This window comes from Buteo buteo, chromosome 7 (genome assembly GCF_964188355.1).
Source record: "Buteo buteo chromosome 7, bButBut1.hap1.1, whole genome shotgun sequence".
NCBI lineage: Eukaryota > Metazoa > Chordata > Aves > Accipitriformes > Accipitridae > Buteo > Buteo buteo.
The window spans coordinates 42,035,392-42,054,185 of NC_134177.1; the positions used below are offsets into that span (position 1 = coordinate 42,035,392).

General features: G+C 49.6%; 2 protein-coding genes across 13 annotated transcripts in view; both read right to left on the reverse strand.

The window, feature by feature from the left end:
* Positions 1-147: 147 nt before the first annotated feature.
* On the reverse strand, positions 148-3,044 carry DHRS13 (dehydrogenase/reductase 13). 5 transcript variants are annotated; one of them, XM_075032743.1, is made up of 6 exons: positions 2,716-3,033; positions 2,499-2,617; positions 1,622-1,745; positions 1,494-1,543; positions 1,232-1,328; positions 148-588 (listed from the first exon to the last, which is right to left on the reverse strand). In XM_075032743.1, the coding sequence occupies exons 1-6, from the start codon at positions 2,840-2,842 to the stop codon at positions 284-286; spliced, it is 822 nt and encodes a 273-aa protein (XP_074888844.1). In that variant the 5' UTR covers positions 2,843-3,033; the 3' UTR covers positions 148-283. The 5 variants fall into 5 exon arrangements, with proteins under 5 accessions (XP_074888844.1, XP_074888841.1, XP_074888845.1 ...); XM_075032744.1 differs by having other exon boundaries at positions 258-661; positions 2,716-3,044; XM_075032740.1 differs by having other exon boundaries at positions 168-588; positions 1,232-1,543; positions 2,716-3,021.
* A 539-nt stretch (positions 3,045-3,583) lies between these two features.
* The window catches only part of PHF12 (PHD finger protein 12), a 33,307-nt gene continuing 18,096 nt past the window's right edge, over positions 3,584-18,794 (reverse strand). For 6 of the 8 annotated variants that reach the window (XM_075032727.1, XM_075032726.1, XM_075032732.1 and 3 more), the window contains 11 exons: positions 18,571-18,691; positions 17,303-17,435; positions 16,440-16,604; positions 15,626-15,787; positions 13,716-14,532; positions 11,496-11,618; positions 9,993-10,136; positions 7,837-7,935; positions 7,202-7,284; positions 5,349-5,487; positions 3,584-4,738 (listed from right to left, as the gene is read on the reverse strand). In XM_075032727.1, coding sequence (XP_074888828.1) covers positions 4,404-4,738; positions 5,349-5,487; positions 7,202-7,284; positions 7,837-7,935; positions 9,993-10,136; positions 11,496-11,618; positions 13,716-14,532; positions 15,626-15,787; positions 16,440-16,604; positions 17,303-17,435; positions 18,571-18,691 — 2,321 coding nt within the window. In that variant the 3' untranslated portion in view covers positions 3,584-4,403. Of the gene's footprint in view, positions 4,739-5,348; positions 5,488-7,201; positions 7,285-7,836; positions 7,936-8,778; positions 8,982-9,992; positions 10,137-11,495; positions 11,619-13,715; positions 14,533-15,625; positions 15,788-16,439; positions 16,605-17,302; positions 17,436-18,570; positions 18,692-18,794 lie in introns of those variants that run through there. The other 2 variants (XM_075032728.1, XR_012651080.1) reach the window with 2 other exon arrangements.

The window sequence follows — 18,794 nt, forward strand, 5'->3', positions numbered from 1 at the left end:
GCGACCGGCGGGGCGCAGCCATGTTGGGAAGGTCAGTGCTTGCGCCGCGCCTCGCCTCACCTCCAGGGCGGCGCCGAGCATCCCGCGCCGCCGCCATGTTGGGCGCCGCGTGCGTGCGTGTGGAAGGCGGGGCGGCGGCGTCGCCAGAGCCCCACAAACATGGCGGCTGCCCCCCACTCAGGTTACCACACACCCCCCCCCACCGTGGACCGTCCTCTGCCTCCTCCTCAGGCTCCATTTCACACCCAACCCGGGGCTCCCTCCCTTTTCGCCACCGTCACTTTTATTGTCCGACAGCAGCAGGGGCCGGCGAGGGGTTCTCCCCGGCCTCCCCCAGTCCCACCAGTCTCTCGCTGGCCTCCCAGAGCGCCCGGGCCAGCCGGTCATCGCGGGCCGGCGGCCACGGTTCCTGCAGACGGCAGTCGGCGAAGTAGCGTCCGCTGAAACGCTCGAGGCCCTCCTGCGTGGCGCAGTGGAGGGAGGTCTGGGCGCCTTCGGCCGCGTCGAGGAAGAAGAGCCAGGCCAGCGGCAGGAAGAGCGGCTTCAGCCAGAGCGGCGTGTGGCGGAAGAGCTCCGTGTTGACGAACCCTGGGGCGAAGGGAAGCGGCCCTGGCGCATCCCGGCTCCTGGCGGGGAAGGGCCCACGCGGGAGCCGGTTCTGCTGCGAGAAACGTAAGCGGCCGCGCCAGGGTGGCCTTTGCACGGGCAGCTCTGCCGCGGCCTTCCCCATCTGGCCTCACAATGGTGGCGCGTGGCTCAGTGGTGCACGGTGCTCCACGCAAAAAAAGTATGCTCTGTGCAAGGGTGCGCTGCGCAAAGGGACGCTTCGTGGAAAGGGACACAACGTGCACAGGGATGCTGTGCGAAGGGATGCTCCTGCAAAGGGACACCCCACGCAAAGGGATGTTTCGCGCAAAGGGCGCGCTCGTGAAAAGGGCATCGCGCAAAGGGACGCCGTGCAAAGGTTGCGCCGTGCTCCGTGCAAAGGGAGACGCCATGCAGAGGATGCTCTGCGTGAGGGGATGCTCCATGTGCAGGAATTCTCTGTGCAAAGGCTGCACCGTGCAAAAAGCACACAGTGCAAAGGCAGCCCTGTGCAAAGCCTGCACCACGCAGAGCCCACCCTGCACAAAGGGACACCCTGTGCAAAGAACACCCCACGCAAATGCTGACGCTGAGCCCACCCCCGTCCCACCGTCCCCAGCTCCGGGTTGCAGAGCTGGGTCCCTACCTGGGTGCACGGCGTAGCACGTCACCTGGGTGCCCTGCAAGCGCGTGGCCAGCTCGCGGGCGTGCAGCACGTTGGCCAGCTTGCTGTCGCAGTAGTCCTGGAAAGCCGAAAACAGTCCGGAGGGCGGCTGGCCCAGGGTGTTGGGGCGCAGGCGGCCGGCGCAGTGGGCGCGGGAGGCGACGATGACCACGCGGCTGGGCGCGCAGCTCTGCAGCCGCTCCAGCAGCAGCTGGGTGAGTAGGAAATGGCCAAGGTGGTTCACCTGGAAGGGGAGGCTGAAACCATCCTCCGTCGTGCCCCCGGCGCTCACCCCTGCAAAGGAGGCGATGGCAACCCACGGTGGGTGATCCGGGGGTGCAGGGGAAGGGGGACGGGGGTCCCGGTGCTCACCGGCATTGTTGATGAGGAGGTGCAGGTGGGGTTCTTGGCGCAGGAAGGCGGTGGCGAAGGCTCGCACTGAGCGCAGGCTGGCCAGGTCCAGCTGCATGAAGACCACCTCCGCGTTCCCTGTCTCCTGCGGGCAGGGTGCAGGCTGGGACAGGGCCGGGATGGCCTGGGGTGGGGGGCACCCTGCCTTGGGGTGTGGGGGTGCTGGGTCCGGCCAAGGGTAGAGGGGATGCTCTGGGGACTGGATCTGGCCCAGGGTGAGGGGGAGGGAGCTGCAGTGGGCTGGGGGTGGTGGTGATGGGGGGGTGCCCTGTGCTGGGGCTGGGGGTGTCCATGCAGCCCCTGTGGTACAGGTTGCTGGTGTCCCGGGGTGCCTGGGGGTGTCCCTGGGGTGTGCCATGTGGGTCTGCTGGGGGTCCCCTGGGGGTCCCCGTGTGATGCCCAGGGACGTCTCATGGGGGTGTCCCTGAGGTGTGCCACGTGGGTCTCCCGGGGGTGTCCTGGGGGTCCCCGTGTGATGCCCAGGGACATCTCATGGGGGTGTGACATGCGGGTCTTCTGGGGGTGCCCAAGGGTGTCCCCTGAGGGTGCCCATGTGATGTCCATGGATGTCCCATGGTCTGCCCAGGGGTGTCCTGGGGGTCCCCTGAGGGTGCCCACAGGGGTCTCCTGGGGGTTGTCCCCGGGGTGTGCCATGGGGGTCTCCTCGGGGTGCCCACGGGGCTGTCCTGGGGCTGCCCATACGACACCCAGGGATGTCCCACGGGAGCGCCCGGAGTCACCCAAGGTTTCCCCCCGAGGGTACCCGGGGACGTCCCCCGGGGCTGTCCCGGGAGGAGAGGGGGGGTGTGTGTGTATGTGCCGGTGCCGCTACCCTCACCGTGCGGATGCGGCGGGCGGCAGCCTCCCCCCGCGGGGCGTTGCGGGTGGCCAGGACGACGCGGGCCCCGCAGCGGGCCAGCTCCAGCGCCGTGGCCGCCCCGATGCCGCTGCTTCCCCCTGCGGAGAGGGAACAGAGCGCGTAACGGTGAGCGCGGAGCCGGGCCCTTCCTCCCTTCCTTCCTTCCTTCCCGGGGCCGTTCGTTCCCGGCGCTCACCGGTGACGATGGCGGTGCGGCCGCGGAGCTCGGGGCGGTCGCGGAGCGGCGGGGAGCGGCGCAGCCCGTGGCGGAGCAGCGTGTAGAGGGCCAGCAGCAACCCGGCACCCAGCAGCGCCCACCCCATCCCGCCGCCGTTTTACCGGGTACTACGACCACCGCCGCCGTCGCCTCGGTGTCCCCCGCCCCGCCCCGGCAACCGGCCTCCGCCTCCCCCGGGGCGGGAGGAAGGACGGAGGGCAGGGGCCGAGGCGGGTTCTTTCGCAAGGGAAGCGTGGGGTTATCGAGATAGAGCGCAGCACCCGGGTTTGCCAAAAAAAACCCAAAAAACACCCGGCCTTTTTCTGCGGGATGAGATGGATTCATGCGGCCCCGGGTAGGAGCAAGAGGGAGGTGAGATGGGGAGAGGACGAGGCCGCCTGCCTGCGAACCTCAAGCTGCCTCCTCTGCTGCAAACCTTGAGCAGCGAGAGGCGGCTGCTGCACAGCACAATGCCCTAAGGGAGAGGACGAGGGGTGCACGCTGTCACCCCTAGAGCCAGACCCCACCTCTCTTGCCCAGAGAGGTGGTAGGTGCTCCATCCCTGGAAATACTCAAGGTCAGGGTGGACCTGATCAAGTTGAAGATGTCCCTGCTCGCTGCAGATGACCTGCAAAGGTCCCTTCCGACCCAAACCGTTCTATGACCTTCCCATCCCCATCCTGGACCACCAGCATCATCCCACATCCCCACGCAGGACACAGCAGGCTGCTTCCGCCCAGGCACAGCCCCTTCCCGCAGCTGGGGCTCCTCTTCTGCAGTCAGACACTCTGGGGAAGGTCCAGGTTGTGGTGACAAGAGTTAAGACAGACAGTCAGAAAACAGAATGTGAAGTATTTTTTTTTTATATACAGAATACAGGAAAGTTTCTGTAAAGTCTAAAACGTTACAATTACTATGTACAGTGGAACTAGCTGTTCTGCTGCGGGGAGGTGGCATATAAACAAAAGAGACAGACAGGTTACGACAAACGATCTGCTACAATAGACAATTTGAGGAACGTCATACCACATGTAGCACTGTACACAGCTTTAAAACATTGAAAAATGCCATCACTGATGTATTTACACAGAATCCAACACTTTTCCTTATTTGAAATAAAAATAGGATGGACACCAGGAAAAGAACTCATTTCTCACTGCCCATAATACACAGTAGCTACTTGTAGTGCAACCATAGCAGGGAGGGATGGGAAAAATAACTGTGGGAAGAAGAGCGCTTCTTTACATTAAATAAAACAATGATATTGTATAGATTTGCTGTATGAAAACTGTATTTCTCTTTTAATATAAAACTATTGTCACTGGCACAAAATAGAACAAGTTTCTGATTATTTTACAACTGCATGGGAACTATCTGTCAGAGAGAGTCCTCGAGTCAGACAGCGGTCGCCCCTCGCTCTGACGCGTCCTGCTCTCACTGCAGTTTTCCTTTTAAAATGAAATGTATAGTACAAATATATGTGCAAATGCCCCTAAAACTTGAGCAAAAAAGAAAAATTAAAAAAAGTTAAACGTTCTTCATTTCATGCAAACGGCGTGTGAACAGTCTCTGGGCCGACACAGAAAATCCCACCTCGGTTTGTACATTTTTGCATTGCAAGAGTCTGAGGGTGTTTTCTTTACTCCAAAGCTCTCTTCCTAAAATTCCTAGGGAACTGAGTTGGACCGCAGCACGGGCACCTGGTGGGGTTTCAGAGAAAGCTTCTCCTCCAAGTCCATGTCTTGTACTAAGGCAGTGTCCCCCTTGGGCTGTTTGGTCGCAAATTCGGTAATGCTGAAAACAAACTGCAGGCAGCCCAGCTTGATGTAACTGCCGTGGTGGAGCAGGGCTGTCCCCTCCCAGCCAGCCCCACTGCCCCCTATTAAGCTGGAGCTGCTGGCTTTGCAGTTACAGGGTTTCCGATGCTGCCCTTGTGCCTGCGAATTCATCACAGCAGCTTCTTCATGCAGCTCCTCTTCTTGTTTTCTGCTTTTATGTCGTTCTGGAAAATTAAAAACACATGTAAGATTTGGGCAGGCCAGCAGCAGCTTGTTTTCATCAACAGGGGCTACTGCTGAGGTGCCTCGGGGGTAAGATCCTCCAGCCACGAGGCATTTCAGTTGTCTGCAGTGAGCACCTGACAGAAGGGAAACAGGATTGGCAGCCAAACAAACAAACAAAACAAAAAAAAAAAAAGAGGAAACCAATCAGGTGGAGAGCAGGAGTAAGCCATGCAGGGATGGGATGCCTGTAGCACAGCCCAGACAGCTTACTCGCAGTGTGGGAGGGGAGGACGTGCATGGGAAAACTCCTCAGTCCAGCTCTGAACTGGAGTTCATCAGCCAGAGCTGACATCAGGCAGGGACCTGGAGCTTGGTTAACTCCAGCACCACAGGCAGGAGTTACTAGGGGTTAACAGCAGAGCACTCTGCAGGCTGAGGCACTCCCTAGGCCTGCAGAGGAAGGTCTTGTGTAACCCAGGCTGAGGCCAGTGGAGAGCCTCCCCTTTTTGCAAGGGGTGCACCAACAAGGAATCGATTTGCACCCGCTCCTGTCCCCCTCTAATAGCTCCCTGTGGTGTTACGTGGGGCTGGTGCTGTCTCAACACTCACTTATCACACTCTGCACTTTGGCAACAATACTGCTGGGAGGAGTGGGAGTCATCTTCTCCGAGAAGTCACACGAATACAGAACGTTGTCCACGGTCGTCCCATGCTCACTGTAGTTCAACAGCTCGTAATGTTTCGTATTCTGAAAAAAAAGGGAAGAGGAGGGAATCAAGACATCATATCAGAAGGGCTTCTGCCCGTGTATCTCTTTGGAGCACTCCACTGTCGATGGTTAAATAAGAGCAGTTAAATATGCTCCAGCTTCAGAGACCACCAACCTGACCCTCGCGCATGGCTCATGCTCACAGAAGAGCTGGCTTTCCCCAGTAAGAGCTGCTTCCCGGCAAGAAAGGAGGGCCAAAGCAGCTTTGAAAAGAAGCGGGTTTTACCTACTGCACTTGGACTGACAGATCTTTTGGAAACAGGGATTCAAGCTGATTCTCACAAAGTGAGCACACCATTTTAGCAGGCACACTAGATGCAAACTTGGCCCAAGACCTGCGCCTAGCAGGGAAGAGGTGTGCTTTGGAAAGCAGACACAAGATGGCAAGAGGGATGCCAGCGCGCTGCAGCAGCCACAAGGTAAGAGACAGTCTGGGATTTACAGGCCTTTTGCAGACGCTGAAATGCCAAGAGACATTACCGTGACACAAAGCATTACACAAGCAGCGTCGCACTCAACTGAGCTTTGCAGAGGATGTTGACAGAGTGAAGGAGATTTCAGGTTAGCTCATGGGAATCATCTGAGGGCTGAAGACCTTGTCCCCCAGGGACTACAGAGCATTAATCAAGTTACAAAAATTCCCCATGCACAGGGGAGTAAGTTTTCAAGTAGCCTGCTAGACTGCAGAGACTAAGGCCAAGCCTCAGCTGCCCATGGCCAGAAGCAGAAACAGCAGACAGAGCTAAGGAGGGGGAATTCTCCCTCTAGAGTGACCACAGCCCTAGGACGCCTGCTGGAGTATGGAAGAAGTTCAGTGCCTCGAGCCTGATTTAGCATTGACCACTGCAAGGAGATGCTTCAACACAGATTTAAGGTCTGGGTCCCATTACTGAGTGTGTTCTGTAGCTTGTAGTGCACTGGAGGAATGGCTAAAGCTGGCTCTGGGTTAATCCTGGATCCTGCTCAATAGCTGGTTGGCAAATGGTGATATAAAAGACTATCTTGCTTCAAAGACTGTTTCCACGCTAAGAGATATCCCCAGCAGTGCTTTTATGGGCAGACCTGCCAGTCTATTTACTTCAAGAACAAACTAATCTCTGGACTGTAGTTAAGGAGCAACTGTAGACCTGTGTTTATGCTGAGAGCTTAACTGAAATTTTAGCTACATAAATAATTTATACAGAGTGCTGCAGATGGCACGAACGCTTTGCGCCACCATCACACCTGAAAGCAAGAGACTCAGAGCAGTTCCCTGTTTTGTTCCAGCTGAGGTTCGATGTCGACATGTAAAGTTTAGCTTTTATTAACAACGCAGCTGGATCAAAAAGTATCGAACCATTTCTACGACTTTTTCTTTCCCCAGACACCAGCAGTGACAGTGCTTACTTGTGGTCAGTCTTTGTCCACAAGCAGTTAGCTCAGAGAAATCATGCTGGCAGAGCTCTGTGCTTCAGAAAAGGGTTTGACAGAAAACGCTGACGCAGCCTTCACTGGAGTGAAACCATTCACAGCCCTGGCTCTTACTTTGTAGTCCACAAAGGAGCACCACACAAAGACAACCTGCTGCCTGCATCTCCAGCTCCCACTGCCATGCATGCCAAATAATAAAAAAAAAAAAAAAAAAAAGACACAAAACAACAAAAACCCAAACCAAACCCCCCCCCCCCCAACCCCAAAACACTCGGGCACTCACCTCATCATAGAATATGCAGGCATGTTTGCCAGACACATAGTTACAGTGACCATAGCTTGTAAGGCACACATCCATATCAGCTCCTGTCAATGGGGAGGACAAAACAGGCTCAGTTCATTTCAGAAAAAACTGTCAGGCAGCAGAGAACAACAGACAGAATTAAACTTCAATTAGCAAAACAACAGGGGAGCAACTGCCTTTGTTCAAGCTCCCAGGACTGCATGAATAATGCTGCGATAAGCCACTGAACAAAGTTTCAGTGGGGGCAGGGAAAGCTAGCAGCTCTATGAAGGTTGAAGAGCATTTCACAGTTACTGGGTCTATCTGGAGCATCAGAAGAATCTGGCAGAAAGAAATGAAACCTGCAAGCAAACTGTAACTCTTCTCTCCCTCAGTAAGGCATTAAATCTACAGGACAGCCATTCCGCTAATTTTGATACCAGCCAGGTTACAAAGGTGCAACCCCACAAAGATTCAAGCTGACCGGGAATTTCCACATTTCTTGGTAGCAAAGAATCCCAGTACAAGCAGCCACAATGTGTCTGTTTTCTTAGATACCCACTTGGCAAACACTTAGGGAGGGCCAGGGAGAACCACCCTGATTCTGAAAGGTCAGGGCAGAAAAAGCTACTCACCTGTCCCAATGTAGAGGGTTCGATAGCACATATTGACTGCACCCCCTAAGCCCATGAGAGGATAGAACACCGCCCGGGCTTGTACTTCCTTTCTTTGCGCTGCAAGATAAAAAGAAATTACTTGAACAATGTTATCAGCTACGAAGGCTGCTTGACCCCAGTGCCCACAGCGCTACCCTCCAGAAAGCACAGATCCTAGGGAGGGTGCAGTCAGCTTTGGCCTCAACTCCAATTCCCAACCCTCTAGGAATGTTTGTGCATTAAACATCTTTTTGCCAGTCATCAGAGAAAATTGCTCTCTCCAGTAACCCACACAAGCCATGCAATTGGGGGAGTTTTAATACTAAGTGTGCACAATGGAGCCACACTGAGGAAAACACAAGCCTCCTACCACCAGCTTCTTTCTTAATCTCTTCCACTTTGGGTAATCAAAGAGCTGAGTCTTGCTGTCAAAGCGCCACTTAAAAAAAATTGGTGCTGGTGAACGTTACCAACTTAACAACTGCAATTTCACTTCTAGTGAAGCTGCAGGAAAACCAAACCAGTGGAACAGGGCTTGTCCAGGGACCAACCCAGCTCCCAGGACAGGATGATTTACCAAGTGGACTCCTTTACCCTCAGGTCGGTCCCTACGGCACACTGGGCAACGACTACGCCAGGGCTGAGCCTCCAGAGAAGCTCCCCAGCAGCCAAGTCCAAATCACACATTCTCATGTGCCCACATTAACTGGACAGAAAACCATCTCCTGTGGAACAGGTATCAAACTCTGGACCACACAGGCCTAGCTAGGATTTCTGCAGCTGTCTTTTGAAAATAAGCTGCTTAAATGCAGAGTTTAGGCCCCTCCTGGTACCACATCTGCATGACAGTTTTACAGCAGGAGTGTGAAATCAAAGAACAGAACATGAGGATTACGAGAGACTGTTTGCAGAGTCACCTACATCAAGAACACTGGCCACACTGAGTGGCATCACTGGACGTGCAGCACTCAACGCAGCTGAAACGTGCAGGTTCCCACCTCTGCCCAGCTGCCCGGCACAAGTCCTTTCAGCTGTTTGGCTCTGCTCGCTCAACGGGGCTCACTAAAGGCTTTGGATCTAATATTTCATCAGCAATGCTAAACAGTCAGCTGGATGCATCATTCCTGCCCAAAAAGGGTGATGGGTTAAAACAGCATCAATCTGCCTTTTGAAAGGCAGACTGCTGAAGAATTTCCAGAACTCATCTGTTACGAGCAGCACAGGAATGCAGCTCATGTCACAGCCTGGTGCTGTGTCCTACAGCAGTGTTCAAAAGAAGACTGACAAAGCATTTAGAGAATGCTGTGATGCTACAGCAGCAAGCAAGCAGGCAAGCATGGAGTCTCAGAAGAAGGTTCCTGACAGCTAGCAGACTTCCAAAGATCTTATCTTAGATATTTACCCCCAGGCTTAGTGAAGGAGGAGCAGACAACTGCTCCCACAACAAGGCTGTCCAGCTAGTGCTTGAAAGCAGATTAAATGGCCTGGTTGCATGCGGAGGAACATGAAGCTATGCTCCCCCTGAAGCTTTAGGTGTTAGCATGCCAATACCAGTGACCATAAACAAGGCCCATGCTGAACTCAGGAATCTGGAGATTTCCAACAGAAGTGCAAGTTGTTTTTCATTATTTGCATTAGTTGCATTTAGTGTTTCAGCTTGACAGTGACATTATTCTCAACAGGCAATGACAACATCACACATATATTCTGTGCCCCAGTTCCTCCTATTCATTTGCTTGTGTTACAAGCAACTTCTCCAGAAAGAGAGAGCAGGAATTCACATAATTCTCTTGCCCATCTCAAAGGGGAGGGGAAAAAACAAAAGCAGCTGAACCTTCCCATCTCTTGCTAATTCCAAGATGAATAACACACAAATTCACTAAAGATTTCCAGCAGAAAATCAGAAGTTACTGAAGGTGTTTTCATTGCCATAATTTGCAAATAATTAAATAGAGGGACCTGAAGGAGTTTCTGGCCATTGGGTATCCAGAGTGGGGGGGATGAGAGGAAAGAAACGTGAAAGGCAGCATCAGACAGATACCAGAAGAGGAGGGAGATCTCCTTCAAAGAACAGGCAAGGGAGTGCCAAAAAGCTACGGCTCAACACAAACCAACTATTCTAGGGCTGCTCTTACCTTCAATGTGGTTTCCCACAGGAGATTGCTGATGGGAACTGACACTGCTCGCTAGAGACTGAGCTTTGGAAGGAAAGAGCTGATGTATTCTCTGCAAGGCCAGAAACTTGATCACCTGCTCATCCAGCATATTTATCTCAATCTCTGTTAATAAACAAAAAGCAATTAGTAAGTTATTCATGGAAAGGGTGCAATCTGAGCTGCAGTGGATTTAACTGTCCCACTTTCAAACTTGCCATTTGCTTCAACAGCAAAGACTTGACAAATTTCGCAGTATCGAGAATCTTACATATAGGTGATCTATGACTTCATATCATCTCCCATGAGCAGCATGCAAGGAGAGGGCCAGTGATGGCCAGAGAGCTACAACTGAGGCAGCAAGCAGAAGTTTAGGGGAACAAGGACTGATTAAAGTTGAAAATCTTCTGGTTTGGCTCAGAATCAACAGGTCTGCAGAGGCAGACATCACGCCCCTTTGGGTAGCAGGTTGGGTCCTTCTTGTGAAGCTCCATTATCTAGTTAGAAAGTCTAACCCTACATTACAGAGGAAAGCTGTAACCACCTTTGAAGCTGCTACAGGCTCATTCCTGAGTCACGCGCTTTCGTAGCAGGGTCAATTAAACCAAGCAGGGCAATTCAGACAATATTATTAACGAGCTTTAAAGCAGATCTGTTGCTGATAGCTTTTAAGTGTTTGTATTTGTAAAGCCCTACAGAGGTCTGCTTTCTGGCAGCAAGCAGGCTGGCTAACCTCTTCTTCCAAGAGCTTTCTCCACATCAACGACATTTAAAAGGGCAAGCAGAAGCAGCAGAGCTGTAACAGCCTTTCCCCAATAGCAGAGAGGTAGTAGCCTGGGCAGGCTGAGCAGTCGGGCTTCACCAAGAAAAGAGGGTCACACAGGCAACACCAGAAAGGCTGTTCTTCAGATGTAGAAGTCATCTCTGGCGACAGCCTTGCTATGCTACTGATGACTGCTGTTCAGCAATCTCCTCCTCCTGAAGTCACTCCACTAAGGTCTGGCATTTCTTGCCAAGCGCAACAAAAGGAAAATAAAAAATGGGCCTGTCTAAGAGAAGACTGACAGAAGCAGAAATAAATCAGAAAATTAACTAATCCATTAGAGCATCACCACTCAGGTGACTGCTCTACTACAAGATCTATTGTTGCTGGACTTTATGCCCGTCGGGAGCAGCTCTGGATTGCAGCTAGCACCACAACATGGCAGGGCTGCAGGTTTGTGCATGTGAATTCCACCTGGAAAGCAGCCCATGATCGTTCCCCAGAAAAGCTTCAGGCAGAAACACTTCATTGGCCTTGCTGCCTTGGCAACATTACAAGTAGGGAAGCATGTGACATATTTAAGGTAATGTATACCCAGCCCTGCCCTCACCTGACTGCAACCCTTCTTTATCTCTGGAACTTTTCCTTAAGCAGAGGCAGAATGCTTTAGGGAAGCAAAACACACAGAGCTAGTAGAGACTGATAATGAACTAAATACTCACCGCCGTCCATAAATGCTTTCAGGGAACTGGTGAGGTCCAACATAGCTGCAGAGTTTGAAGTGAGTGATGAGGGTAGAGTTAAAGCGCTTCCTATGGATAAGGTGCTGGGACTGACCTTACCATCTACAGAGAAAGATGGTGCAGAGAAGATATGTCACTGTGACGTTCGTGAGACATGCACCCAGCCCTCAGGCTGCACTTTGCTTCCAAGTTGCTCAGAATGATTAATTTTGCTCACAGTCATGCTTCGAAAAAGGCCTGAACTAGAGGCCATTAGCTTTCTTCTCCTCACAGAAGGACTAGCGTGTGCCTTCAACACAGAGCCAACTGCCGGCTTCTGCCTCTCACCTCCAGTTGTCAGAGGAATTCTGGACCTATACATTTAAGCTCCTACTCCCTGTTCGAAGCAGCAACAATGACTGGCTGTAAGCCATGTCCTACACAGACTGGAAAGATGAGCACCAAGTCCCCAGGAGCTTGAAGAGCTTGCTAAACCTAGAGACATTTGCGAAGTAGCTTGCCTAGTTCTGAACATGCATAAAAAGTACAATTGCCACATTTTTATTTCTGCACGATTATAAAGTCTGGGGTGTACTTCACTGCCCAGTAAGAATTTGACAGTCATAAGCAGATTTTATTATTTACAAAATAAAATCCTACTGCTTTGGCAGTGACCATGCAAGCTGAAAGAGGCAATGGCAAATGCCAGGAAACAAAATCCCGTTAATGCATTGTTGATACCAGATCTTGTTGAGTTGGTTTGCTTAAAAGTAGAACTACTACTATATGCCTGAAATTTATGGCAATAAAAAGGACATGAATGATGTGTATTTTTGTACTTGGCAAGAGAATTTGCACACTGTAATTTAAGATTTGTTATAAAAATATACAAGTATCATGTTAGATGGAACATCTAAATATTTACACCTTTCCCAAGAGACACTGCACCAAAATGATGCTTTAATATGCATTTTGTAGAATGCAAGCTTTGCACCAAAAGCAATTATTTAACATCTTAAGTAACTGCAAAATTACGTAGAGTTTGTAGTGCTCTTCAAACCACAAGCAAGAAGTTTTCTATAGTATGGTCTCATTTCCGCTACCAAAACTTCTCCCAGCCTTGCATTTCTAAGCAGGGCATGGTCAAACTAGCAGCCTTGGAGTAACCAAGTTTGTTCAGCAATAAGCAAGGAGGCCAAGTACTCTGAGGACTGCTTCCAAACATGAGGTAAAGCTCAGAAGTTATTCATTAAGGAATTTTAACAAGAACAATAAAAAGATGTTGCCTCTGTTGCTTGCAATCACCAGATCTGAGCCACTCTACACAAGCCTGCCACAGAGCAGCAAGGAACTGCAAGAGAAGTGACAGACAGCTCATCATGTGCTTTTCAGCAACTGCTTCAACCCAACCTGCACAAAGGGTTTACTAGCTTTGAGTGTTAAGCTGGTGTGGGGGAAGGGAAGAGAAGAAGAATGCTTTAAGTGAAACCTTATTCTAGCAGAATTTGAGTTATGGGCAGTTACTCTGACTTCAACATCTATCAACATCTTTGATTTGATATTTTTATACTGAAGAATGGGTATATACACTTTAACAGCAAGTTTTTTGGGTACAACTCAGGACAGAGATGGTATATCCAAGTCCATAACTACCCTGTATTAACAGACCAGTAGATACTAAACAGACTACAGGTTCCCAAGTCCGCATTTCTCTAACATCAAGGCTGTGCAGCTGAAGACTTCAAACACATCTGTACTAGGGGACACAACCACCGCCAGAACTGTTACCATGTACAGAGATCATAGGATCAGATGCCAGACAGCTGGTCTTGTGAGAAGGACTACCTTGCAGTCAAACTAGTGCTTTAAAACAAATCGGTAGTTTTAAAGCAGCACTGGAGCGGCCAGTTGTTGAAACAGCAAGACAGCAGCCAACTGATTTAAAACCACTGTTGCTTTCCAGAATTAAACTGATCTATTATCCTGCTTCTCAGGACAGAGTTCCCCTCTCAGGTATACGCAGCCAGCAAAAATACATCCTGTGGCTCTCATGGAGGGACCTAAGACAGAGGAGACTTGAGAAACTTCTCGCAGCTCTCCACAGAGAGCCCGGTTCCCAGTTAGATGAGGGCATACTACTAAACCCTTGAGGTTCAGAATAACATTTAGCCTGAACACTCTCTTAGCCCCAGGGGCCAAAATCAGCTGTTTGGCACGTACCTGAAGGTGGTGCTGGTGAACAGAATCTGTTTGTGGACCCAACAGCAGAGATCCCATCTCCAGCAGCCTGCGGAGGGGTGAGAGCCCTCGTGGCAGTCAGAGGGGAGCCCATAGATCGCAGGTCTGCCGTCAGCGGCGGTCCTATCTGTGTCTGCACATTCTTCTTTTGCAAAGTGCTGGTGGTCTCCAGGCTGGCACAGGAGCTCGATATGGACGTAGGCATACTTGTGACCGGCACAGAACCCCTTTGTGCACAAGAAACGGGTCCTGCTACGTTCTCTGTTTTGACAATGGTTCCAATGGTGTGATTCAGAAGTCCGCAAGTCGCTGGGGGCGTGAGGGGCCGAGGCCACGTTTGCCGATGAGACAAAACAGGTATTGTGTTACCAGATCCGATTAGCCTCTGGGAGTCAGTCAACTGTGCTGAAGATTCAGATGAAACGCCATAGAAATGAGGACCATTTACTTTAATGTCAGAGGCTGTCGGCCCATTCGAAGTCCCGCAAGAAGACACCTTCTTGGATTTATCTATACAAGAGCTGCAGTTGACATCTTCCTGTGACAAAGTCTGCTGGGATTGCGAGGAGCTCAAGGAATTCTGGGTGGTAATCCCTGAGGTGCAGGATGACATGGAATAGAGGGAAGGTGTGGGTGCCTTGTCAGCTGCCTGGTAAGGGTTGGCGAGTGAGCCGTCTGCCACAATAACAGGCTTAATATCAGCCTTCTCTGTTTGTTCAGAGTCCCAAAGCAAAGTCATCTGCTTAGCAGATAAATGTTTCAATATGCTGCACTGGAGCGCAACAACACTACAGAGCCACTGGGAGGAAGAAAAAAGTCCAGGTTAGCTCTACAGACAGTGCTCCAAACCTCAACAGTTACTCCATCGTTCACCCAGCTCAAAGAAATTCAGCTGCCTCACTGTGCTGCCGACTGCTCTGATGCAGCCTGAAGCTACAGCACCTGCTCTGATGCTCATCTAGATCGAGAAAATTTTGTCCAGAGGTACAAAAGCACAACCGGAATTACATGCTGTTTATCTCCGTGCTGGGGATAGTACAGAGAGGAGCTGAGATTAAAGGAGGGAGAAGGCAGAAGATGCACTTCCTCACCCCCAGACTCTTCCCTCTCTTCACCTGTTAAGCGTTGCAACTCTTCAGCTAGTTACAAACACATTTTTCACTACTATGGGCTTCTATCCAAACACAGTCCTCCAACTTACTGTGTAGCATGCTGGAAAGAAATGCTGATCTACCTCACGCTATAGGGAGTCACCTGCCAAAGCTGGGGTGAAGAGCACCTTTCCTTTTACACAAGGTAGAGGAAGACCAAAAGATTTATTTGAAGTTTTAAGCTCCATGGTGAATGTGCACCTGCCACATAGAAGAACCCCGCCTGACTAACAGAAGGACTTGACTACACCACTGATTGCAAAGCAACATGCCTTTGCATTATGCAATCTGGCAAGAAGTTTCATACAAGATTTAAACATTCGTTTGACCTTGATTTAAAAGTCCAATTCTATCAGCAATAAAAAGCAGCCCAGAAATGTGACATTACCATACAAATAAACGTGTCAGAGAGCAGCGTTACATAATCAAAGTGGAAAGTATTTCCCCTCTGCCAGGAAATAAAAATGACATCTAGACAGAAAGCCCTCCATTCCACTCTTAAGGCCAGAAGCCTATTTCACCACTTCCCTGAAGTATCAAATGAGGAGTTTTACATTTCACCTGGAAAGCCAGAATGAAGTTTTAATGGGCAAGGGTGTCAGAGACAAGACAAGCTATCACCTTCAGACATGATTTTGAGACTGGTTTCCTAGACAACTGCTCTGATCATGACTGAAATGGAAGAGATTTTTGTACCAAAGCAACTACAGACATAGAGTCCAAGCATTTGACTTCATTTACCTCCTGTTGTTCTGTCTGGCTGGCTAAGTGCTCAGTGTTCAAAAGGTGCTTCTGCAAGGGTTCCTCAGGGATCCCGTTACAGATCAGCTCGCCATCTCTAATTGCTGCAGGCGCAAGTAACGGGGGTGGAAGCCGATATTGGGACTTTATAGCATCAGGAACCTACATTGTAGAGAAAGAAGATCACATATGAGAACAATTACTCAAGAATGACTAGTTAAACAAAGCGCCTAACCAGCACTACGCTCCGTGTTTGCTGCTTTCTGACCCAAAGGAACCCTGCAGACAATACATTAGAAGTTTCAAGGACCGAGTGCTTTAAATTGATGCAGCTAGGCTGAAATTAATAGGTTTTATTCCCTTAGGTCAGGCATGACTTCAGCACAATGTGGTGGCTACAGCATGAAAGAAGTCATGCAAAAAAGGCCAAGTAAGAAGGGAAACCTGTATGGCATTTTTCAGTCATTCCAGCAGCAAATACTCTTTGGGTTTTAACACAGAACATGCAGCAGCCCCAACTCTGAATGCAGGGCCACCTTCAAGAGGTTTTGTGTTGTACTTTCTATGCTTGTGCCAGATTTAAAGGCTTACTTGTAATAGCTGAGCCTTATGGTTGGCAGGAAAAAAGCTTCTTAAATCCTACATGTAATGAAAAGTAACTGCTGACTTCCAGACCTCTCACCAACACATTCATTCAGACCCCACCCTCTTCCTCCTGCCCCAAAAGGCTATCCCTATGGGACATGCTGGTTTCCCTTCCAAACCAGAATACATATACAGGGAGTTTCACCAACACCTACTTGTTTACACATACCTTCAAACCTTTTCTCTTTACTGATTGAAGAACTCTGCGATTCGGAGGATGTTTCTTATGGATTCGGTTTAAGAAATCCACTTTGACAACATGCTGAGATATGGTGTCCTGGAACCGGTCAAATACTCGGCACCGATTACTCAGGGTCAAGTTCTTCTGGTTCAGCTGGGTGATCAGATAATGCCACAGGAGTTAGGGATCTGCGGGTCACTCTAATGTACCCTAAGACTTTCATAACGCCTCGTAGCACTGGCAGTACAGCATCAGCTCAGCTTTAGACTATTCGTTTCCTGCAGCACTAACCACTTCTGTTAAAGGGCACATTGCTGGAGATGAATACAAAAGCATTTAGAGGCCTACTAAGCAGCATCAATGCTCTCAGAAGCAGTTTGTCTGGGCACAAGCCCTTTGTTTCAGCCCCCTGTTTCCTGAGTATTTAGTCTCAAGTACACTGCTTTTCCACAAATGAAAACTCCCTCTTGGAATGAAAGTTTTTTGGGTTAAGCATGCAAAGAATTACTTCCCCTATTTGTAGCACTGTGCTGCTTTGTATCACAGTTCTGGAAGCTCATCTAGATCTTAAGGAGTCCAGTCCGAAAACTAGACAAGCTGTCAGTAAGCCACAATTTGAGCTGTCAGCTTCAGTTACAGGAAGGAGTTCCCCCATCTTTATATTTTATTGCAGATAGCAGCAGCATATTCCTTTGGAGAGTGCGTTGCTTGCAGCAGGAGCTTTACAAGCGTTACAGGGAGCAATAAGAGCTCAGAAGCTGTTTTACATTTGTTGTACTTTGTCCTTTAATGGACCTGCCAGGTTCCACTCCAGCATCCGGTTACCATACTGCAATCATAGTCCTGCTTACCACCACATGTTCTATGTGATTTGGGCACATCCATCTACCCAGAGGCATGGCAGTAAGCGGTGGCTCCAGACAATCCATGTGGAACAGGAGTGGGCAATAATCACACTGAATTAGAGGTGCCACTCTGCAACTCCTGCAAAGAAAGCACCATATCTTATTTCCCATACAGAATATATACTGAACATGCAGGCAAGCTCAGCTAACCACTTTAGCTTATCTTTCCCCACCAATTCCCCTGCACTATGTTACTTGCATCCAAAATTAGGCTTCCAATTTGTAACTTGATCTATATGGACCTTCTGCAAGACCCGCTCAAGGCAAAAGGACTTGCCTAGGCACATGAGGGTTTCTTGGTGCAGAAGAGGTCCTCTGGCAGGAGGAGATGCCATTGCTGGAAAGCTGTAAGCACCTGTCAGACTCCCATAAGGAACTTTTCAAGCTGACCTTGTGCGTTAGTTCCGAGTGGCTTCATTTAGAGCAAAATTCAAAAATCAAAAGGGAATCTCAGATTTAGGTTATTACAATTTTCCTCTGATGAATCATGTGTGAAGCTGGGACATTTACTTCAACAAGATGTTCTCAGAACAAGTCTCAAACTCCAGAAAGCTACCTACATCTGATTCCCCAGGCTTTAAAGACGTCTTCACTCTACAACAAAGTCATCAGCTGTTCTCCACAAAAGCCCACCTGAATCTCCAGCCCACCTCCAGAAACTCACTCTGACTGGGTTCCTGAAATAAAGTTTTTCGTTTTCACTGACATTTTGAATTGGGATTTATATGTGAATTTTTTTATGCAGTTATAAAAACCAGCAGTATTTTCTACTGGTTTTCAGATTTACTATTTCAGCACAATATTCCTATTTGTCTTGGGCTTATATCTCTCTCGGTAGATTTCTATTTCCTAAAGGTCACCTCCTCGCATACTTCCTTCATGAACCATAAACAGATATCTCTATTTTCTAAACCACCACCACGTTAGAATTTTTCTTAGTAGAAAAATACTGAGGACAAGATGGCTCACTCTCTTCAGGCTACGTTTTAAAACCCTTTACAGCTACACAAGGCTGCAGAAGCCACACCTACACTTGCCATGGTTAAACATCTATTATTTAGCAAAGATGATTATTCCCCCATTTGTTTAGAGGATTGTAAGCAAGTCAATGAAGGAGAATGGGAAAGGAAAAAGGTCATCTACTTTTTTCAGCAAGAACTTTGCTCCTGTGAAGGGTGCAGCTACACTGAAGAGCTTCCCTGGAAGTCAAGTACCTGTTGCATGTGAAGCAGACTTTCACCGGCAAGGGAACCAAACCATTGTGGTCTAACTCGTGTTGTGCTTTCTTCACGTTCTTTCCTGTGGTTTCTTCCTTTCTCCTCCTCTTACTAGTACCTGAAAGCAAATTTTAAAAGGCTTTGGGTTACCCACATAGCAGAGTTTGCTTTCTGGTAGATACACATAATCATCTCAGGCAGAGGCAAACAGAAAAGGCAAA